The 8,535-nt window shown below is 40.6% G+C and overlaps 1 protein-coding gene across 1 annotated transcript in view; it reads left to right on the forward strand.

The window, feature by feature from the left end:
- Positions 1-8,064, forward strand: part of LOC143290169 (deoxyribonuclease-1-like) — a 43,753-nt gene extending 35,689 nt beyond the window's left edge. The window contains exons 9-11 of the mRNA XM_076599476.1: positions 1,326-1,377; positions 3,921-4,090; positions 7,731-8,064. Of these exons, the coding sequence (XP_076455591.1) occupies positions 1,326-1,377; positions 3,921-4,090; positions 7,731-7,997 (489 nt within the window). The 3' untranslated portion in view covers positions 7,998-8,064. The remainder of the gene's footprint in view (positions 1-1,325; positions 1,378-3,920; positions 4,091-7,730) is intronic.
- Positions 8,065-8,535: the final 471 nt, after the last annotated feature.

Here is an 8,535-nt window from a genome sequence, read left to right on the forward strand (position 1 = left end):
TCACCATTTTCAGCATCACTATCATCATCATAATCACTATCATTACCATCACCATCCTCATCACTATCAACATCACTATCATCACCATCACTAACATTACCATCATCATCACAATCAACATCACTATCACCATCATTATCAGCATCACTATCATCACCATCACTATCATTCCCATCACCAGCAGCAGCAGCAGTAGTAGTAGTAGTAGTAGGCCTCCTTCGGTCATGGCTGACCATGGATAGAGTATATCCAATCTAATGTCTAATCGGGCTGTCTGCTTGGACCAAGCAGCGTCGCCTGTGACTGTAGAGACCGATGCGAGAGAGACAGTCTCTGTCGCAGCGGTCACATGTGTAAGCTGATGCTGGTCTGTTGGCTGCCGTCCCTTTTCTGCGAGCTCGCTTTTCTGCTGCAGCAGCTGACAGTTTGTCCTCACCAATCCGTAGCTGATTCTTAAGAGTGCTTCTCCATCTGTTGCGGGCATCTGTAAAGGTCCTGACCATCACCATCATCATCATAATCAACATCACTATCGTCACCATATAAGCATCACTATCATCACCATCATTATCAGCATCACTATCATTATCATCACTATCATCCCCATCATCATAATCATCATCGTCACTATCAGCATCATTATCATCACCATTACTCTCATCATCATCATCATCATCATCATTATCATCACTATCATAAACATCACCATCATCATTACTATCAACATCACTGTCAACACCATCACTATCATTTCCACCACCATCATCATCACTATCAACATCACTATCATCAACATCACTATCAACATCACTATCACCGCCATTATCAGCATCACTATCATTACCATCACCATCATCATCACTATCAACATCACTATCATCAACATCACTATCAACATCACTATCACCGCCATTATAAGCATCACTATCATTACCATCACCACCATCATCATCACTATCAACATCACTATCATCACAATCACTATCAACATCACTATCACCGCCATTATCAGCATCACTATCATCACCATCACCATCAACATCACTATCATCACCATTATCAGCATCACTATCATCACCATCACTATCAACATCACTATCACCGCCATTATCAGCATCACTATCATCACCATCATCATCACTACCAACATCACTATCATCATCATCATTATCAGCATCACTATCATTACCATCATCATCACGATATAACATCACTGTCATCACCAACACCATCATCATCATCACTGTCAGCATCACCATCACCACCACCATCATCATCATCATCATCATCATCGTACTATTCTGTTTGTGATGTACTGTCTCCAGGCGGAAGACGTCAGTGACCATTACCCTATTGAGCTGAAGCTGCGTGGAGAAGGTAGAGAAGAGGTGGGGGTGGGGGGGGGGAGACAAGAAGTGTGTGTATGTGTGTGTGTGCGCGCGCGCGCGCGTGTGTGTGTGTGTGTGTGTGCGCGTGTATGTGTGTGTGTGTGTGTTGTGTTCGTTCTTTAGTTTAGCGTCTTTTCACTATCAGTGATATCAGACGTTAAAAAAAAAAAATAATAAAAAAAGGGGGGGGGGCATGGGGGGGAGGAAGGTGGTGGTGGGGGGGGGGAGGGAGGGGGGGACGGGAAGAGGAAAAAAGAAAAAAAGGTAAACTAGAAAACTACCGTGAGATGTATGATGTAAAATGTGTGTTGTGTGTGTATGCGTGAGTGTGTGTGTGTGTGTGTGTGTGTGTGTGTGTGTGTGCGCGTGCGAGCGTGTAATCATCCGATTGGTGACAAACGTGTGTAAACGTCACAACTGTGAGATATGATTATAATCACAACGTTATAATAATGCTATAGACGTTCATATACAGTGCCTGCGAGCCTAACATGGTGAAAGGGCACTATGGTCATGTTTATTGTTCATCAGCAACATCCTTATCATTATAATAATCATCATAATTATTATCGTTGTTATCAGTAGTCGTAGTAGTAGTAGTAGTCGTGGTAGTATCATCATCATCGTCGTCGTCATTATTATTATTATTCTTATCATCATCATTATTAGTATCATCATCATTACTACTATCATCAGTAGCAACAGAAGCAACAGCAGCAGCATTATCATTATTATTACTATCATCATCATCATCGTCATCATTAGTATTATCATCATTAGTATTAGTATTATCATCATTATCAACATCATCATCAGCAGCAGTATATTTATTATTCATTATCATCATCATCATTAGTATTATCATCATTAGTATTAGTATTATCATCATTATCAACATCATCATCAGCAGCAGTATATTTATTATTCATTATCATCATCATCATTAGTGTCATAATCATTAGAATTAGTATTATCATCATCATCATCAGCAGCAGCAGCAGTATATTTATTATTCATTATCACCATCATTATTAGTATCATAATCATTAGAACTAGTATTATCATCATCATCATCAGCAGCAGCAGCAGTATATTTATTATTCATTATCACCATCATTATTAGTATTATAATCATTAGAATTAGCATTATCATCATCATCGTCATCATCATCAGCAGCAGTATATTTATTATTCATTATCATCATCATCATTAGTGTCATAATCATTAGAATTAGTATTATCATCATCATCATCATCAGCATCAGCAGCACCATCAGCAGCAGCAGTATATTTATTATTCATTATCATCATCATCATTAGTATCATAATCATTAGAATTAGTATTATCATCATCGTCATCATCATCAGCAGCAGCATATTTATTATTCATTATCATCATCATCATTAGTATTATAATCATTAGAATTAGCATTATCATCATCGTCATCAGCAGCAGCAGCAGTATATTTGTTATTCATTATCATCATCATCATTAGTATTATAATCATTAGAATTAGCATTATCATCATCGTCATCAGCAGCAGCAGCAGCAGCAGTATATTTTTTATTCATTATCATCATCATCATTAGTATTATAATCATTAGAATTAGTATTATCATCATCGTCATCATCATCAGCAGCAGCAGTATATTTATTATTCATTATCATCATCATCATCATTAGTGTCATAATCATTAGAATTAGTATTATCATCATCATCATCATCAGCATCAGCAGCAGTATATTTATTATTCATTATCATTATCATCATTAGTATTATAATCATTGGTATTAGTATTATCATCATCAGCATCAGCAGCAGCAGCAGTATATTTATTATTCATTATCATCATCATCATTAGTATCATAATCATTAGAATTAGTATTATCATCATCAGCAGCAGCAGCAGCAACAGAATATTTATTATTCATTATCATCATCATCATTAGTGTTATAATCATTAGAATTAGTATTATCATCATCATCAGCAGCAGCAGCAGTATATTTATTATTCATTATCATCATCATCATTAGTATCATAATCATTAGAATTAGTATTATCATCATCAGCAGCAGCAGCAGCAGCAGTATATTTATTATTCATTATCATCATCATCATTAGTATTATCATCATTAGAATTAGTATTATCATCATCATCATCATCATCAGCAGCAGCAGCAGTATATTTATTATTCATTATCATCATCATCATTAGTATTATAATCATTAGAATTAGCATTATCATCATCGTCATCATCATCAGCAGCAGCAGTATATTTATTATTCATTATCATCATCATCATCATTAGTGTCATAATCATTAGAATTAGTATTATCATGATCTGCAGCAGCAGCAGCAGCAGCATCCTAGTAAAAAAAAAAAAAAACCACAAAAAAAAAAAACAACCAAAAACAAAAAAACACCCACATAGTAAAAGCAACTTCACCACACCACACCACGCCACTTCACTGTCTTTCCTTCCCGCCCCCCCCCCCCCCCAACCCCCCCCCCCCCCCCGCCCCCCTTAGTGAACAGAGAGCTTCAGGAACACCTCAGCACTGACGTCAGCGTGGTCATCACCCAGACCACTCCGGTCCACTCCCTGGACCACGCCCGCAACATCTACCGCCACACGGACATGGCCGAGGCGATCGGGTTCGAGCCCCAGCTGTTGAGCATGGATCGTAAGATGCATGAGGTGAGTGAGTGAGGGAGGGAGGGAGGGAGGGAGGGAGGGAGCGCTTAAGCATTTTTTTCCCACCATCATCATCATTATCATCGTCGTCGATCGCCCTTCTGTTAGCAGGGAGGTATTATTTAAGGGGAGTCTTTGGATTGTTAGTTGAGCTTTCTTTTTTATTGCTCTTTTTCTTCTTCTTCTTCTTCTTCTTCTTCTTATTATTATTATTATCATAAAATTAATCGTCCCAGCAGAGACTGGGAATGCCGCTGTATTGATATATATATATATATATATATATATATATATATATATATATATATATATATATATATATATATGTATATATATATATGTGTGTGTGTGTGTGTGTGTGTGTGTGTGTGTGTGTGTGTGTGTACGCGCGCGCGCGAAAGGGAGAGAGTTATAAATGGAAAAAATGGAAAGAGAGAGAGAGTGTGTGTGCGTGAGAGAGAGAGAGAGAGAGAGAGAGAGAGATAGCATTGTTTATCTTTTCTTTTTATTTATTTATTTATTTTTTATTAATGGACATTGTAACCCGCCAAGAATGATTCTTTCATTTTATGATTATTTCTGCTTTGCCCCTTTTTCCTGGTCACAAGAGGAATGTGGCGTGTGTGTATACAACAAAATTCCAGGCTGATTTGGCATCATCATGCAGCGCCATCTATTTCTTCTTTCTATTGCCTCCCCTGTTTCTTCTCTCACCCACCATCACCACTCCCCTAGCATTCTTTCTTCTTCCTTTTGTGTATCTCAAAATTAAAATAATAATAATAATAATAAACAATAAGTGGAGTGATGGCCTAGAGGTAACGCGTCCGCCTAGGAAGCGAGAGAATCTTAGCGCGCTGGTTCGAATCACGGTTCAGCCGCCGATATTTTCTCCCCCTCCACTTGACCTGGAGTGGTGGTCTGGACGCTAGTCATTCGGATGAGACGATAAACCGAGGTCCCGTGTGCAGCATGCACTTAGCGCACGTAAAAGAACCCACGGCAACAAAAGGGTTGTTCCTGGCAAAATTCTGTAGAAAAATCCACATCGATAGGAAAAACAAATAAAACTGCATGCAGGAAAAACCCACAAAACAACAACAAAAAAAAAAAAAAAAAAAGGGTGGCGCTGTAGTGTAGCGACGCGCTCTCCCTGGGGAGAGCAGCCCGAATTTCACACAGAGAAATCTGTTGTGATAAAAAGAAATACAAATACAGAATAATAATAATAAGGATTAACAAAAGAATGAAAAATAAAATAAAATAAGATAAAGGCAGGCTTATATAGCGTAGTACCCCCCCCCCCCCCATCTCAAATGGGGCTCACCGCGCATTACAATGAAATATACATATTTAAGACTGGGTGACGTAAAATATGTACAAAGTCAACACAGTCTCCCATGACACTCTTGTCAGCTCAAAACGACGTGTCGAGGTTTGAGCTTTTTGTATATCAACAAAAACCTTCTCCCACAAGAAATCTCCGCTCTTCCTCTGACTGTTACGTTTTGAAACTTCCGCGTGTCAATACAAGAACCTAGGGTGAACGTTCTTTCTTCTTTGCTGCTCCTCACATCTGGAACAACCTTCCTTATCATATCCGTGCATCTGATTCTATTTCTGCTTTTCGCTCATCACTAAAGACTCATCTTTTTAAAACCTATCAAAAAGTACTCTCAGCTTCCTTTTCTCCAGCACCACCCATGTCAGCTCACTGGATGTATACAGAGTGGGAAAAGGAGAGTGTGAGTGGGGGAAGGGTTTTTTGAGAAAGAGTGGTCATGAATGTTTTATGTTACTTGTAATATTTTTCTTTCATGTAAGGCGCCCTGACCTCTTAGTGAGAAAGGGCGCTATATAAATGTACATTATTATTATTATTATTATTATTATTCAAAACGACGTTCGATTCAAGGGAAACTACTCAGGCTTCTAGAGTGGCCATTTTTCTGCATGCAGTTTTTTTCCCTTTGACCGTAGACTGGGCATTAGTTGTACTTTTCAGTGTTGTTTTGACACGTCAAAGGTTACTTTCTAAACAATCTTTCTTACTCGTGAGAGGCAATATAATTTGTGAGAAAACAAGGTTCAGACTAACATTAAACCTGACCTCCTAGACATTGGTGACAAATGTTCTTATCATTTCTTTCTTTTTTCATTTTTGTTTTCTGTAACGAAGACATGCAGTTTGTACTAGACAATGATTTTTGAAAGTGACAACAAAAGTTTGGGCCTTACGACCTGAGCATAGTACACAATTTTTTCTTCTGTTTTTCAGTATCTACTGACAATAAAATTTTTTTTTTTTTTTTTTTTAGATATTCATAAGCATCGAATGAATCTTTTTAAAAAGGTTAAAAGAAGATATGGTAAACTTTTTTTAATAATGAATAATTTGTATGTCTGTGTTTGTGACAGTGTGCTGATTTTGTTTTTCAAACTAAATATGGTCAAAATATTCCGTCACAGTAAAATGACTTCGTCTATCTAACTGTGTCTGAAATCAAGGTCCAGTTAGTGATTGTCTGCGTTAAGGTTTCGCTAGCGCTTCAAGGGATTAAGTCTTGGGTGTCTTTCTGGACGAGAGGTTCTCTCGTGGCGTTCCAAGAGGGGTGTGTGTGGGGGAGGGACGGGGTGGCGGGTGGTGGTGGTGGTGGTGGTGTGTGTGTGTGTGTGGGGGGGGGGGGGGCGGAGGAGGGTAGGGGGGGCGTGGGGAGTCGGCGGCGGGGGGAGGGTCGGGGGATAGGGGGGAGTCCTGTACATACACATCCAGTTCTGCTGTTGCTTTTTTTTTTTTTTTGCTTTTTTTTTTCTCAAGGCCTGACTAAGCGCGTTGGGTTACGCTGCTGGTCAGGCATCTGCTTGGCAGATGTGGTGTAGCGTGTATGGATTTGTCCGAACGCAGTGACGCCTCCTTGAGCTACTGAAACTGAAACTGAAACTTATCAAGCCTACTGGGGAAGGACGGTGAGGGGCAACAAAAGTTCCCCACCCCACCCCCCTCCCAGTGAAGATTTATTTGTATTTGTATTTCTTTTTATCACAACTGATTTCTCTGTGTGAAATTCAGGCTGCTCTCCCCAGGCAGAGCGCGTCACTATACTACAGCGCCACCTATTTTTTTTGGTATTTTTACCTGCGTGCAGTTGTATTTGTTTTTCCTATCGAAGTGGATTTTTCTGCAGAATTTTGCCAGGGACAACCCTTTTGTTGCCGTGGGTTCTTTTACGTGCATACTGCACACGGGACCTCGGTTTATCGTCTCATCCGAATGATTTAGCACCTGTGGGTTTTCTTAAATGGCACAGTCTAGTGCTGTGTCCGTTAGATCACCACTGTAAAAATTCTGCCCCCCCCCCCCACCCCCAACCCCCAGGGAAGATTTAGCACATGTGGGTTTTCCTAATGGCATAGTCTAGTGCTGTGTTTGTTAGATCATCACTGGAAAAAAAACACACAAAAAAAACAAACAAACAACAACAACAACAAAAACCTGGCCCCTATCTGAAGATTTAGCACCTGGAGGATTTTTTCAGTGGCCAACTACTGCTAGTCTAGTGTTGTGTGTGCGTTAGACAACCGCCACTGCACATGAATATATATATATATTTGTACTTTGTGCTCCCTCCGTCCCCCCACCAAGGTCCGAGCCAAAAGACCACGTGTTCAAGACCCCGTGGCCGCCCTCCGAGAGTTCCAGTCCGTCTTCCCTGCCGTGCTGAGTGACGACACTGTCTCCATGGTGGCGGCCTACATGACGTCATCCGTGATGACGTCACCACCCGGGGTGTACGGGCTGGTGCGTGTGGAGGAGGAGGCGGAGGCGGCGCCAAGCTTTGACGTCACAGTGACGGTGTTGCTGTGTGAGCCTCACTTGTGTCACGTGACCGTCAGTCGGCGCCTGAGTTGATCTGCATGCATGCTGCGTGGGGCGTCCACCTCCTCCCTCCTACCCCTGTCATCTCTTTCCCCCCCCCCAACCCCCCCGGAGTTTTTTCTTTCTTTGTTTCTTGTCTGTATTTAGGGTGGTTTGTTTGTTTTTATATTGTTTGATTTATAAGTTGTTGTTTTTCTTCCACTTTTACAATAAAGTACAAGATCAGCACTCTATGTTATAGATGCATTCACAAAACTGCCCCTTCCTATCTCTGCGGCTGCCTTCACCTCTACACTCCATCTCGCTCACTACGATCGGCTTCGGATCCACTCTGTTTACGCATACCCAGATTCAAACACTCGACTGTTGGCCGCCGTTCTTTCTCTGTTTGTGGACCTTGCGATTGGAATGAACTTCCTCTTTCGCTTCGTCAAGTCTCCACACTAAGCTCTTTCAAGTCTGGCCTTAAAACCCACCTCTTCCCAAAATAGCTTCCCTTGCCTGCCCTTCCTTGTCTTTAGTTTCTACAGTTTTAGAGTTATGCATGCGTGTGAATGACTGGTGCGAAAAG

Source organism: Babylonia areolata, chromosome 15 (assembly GCF_041734735.1).
Source record: "Babylonia areolata isolate BAREFJ2019XMU chromosome 15, ASM4173473v1, whole genome shotgun sequence".
In the NCBI taxonomy this organism is placed as follows: domain Eukaryota; kingdom Metazoa; phylum Mollusca; class Gastropoda; order Neogastropoda; family Buccinidae; genus Babylonia; species Babylonia areolata.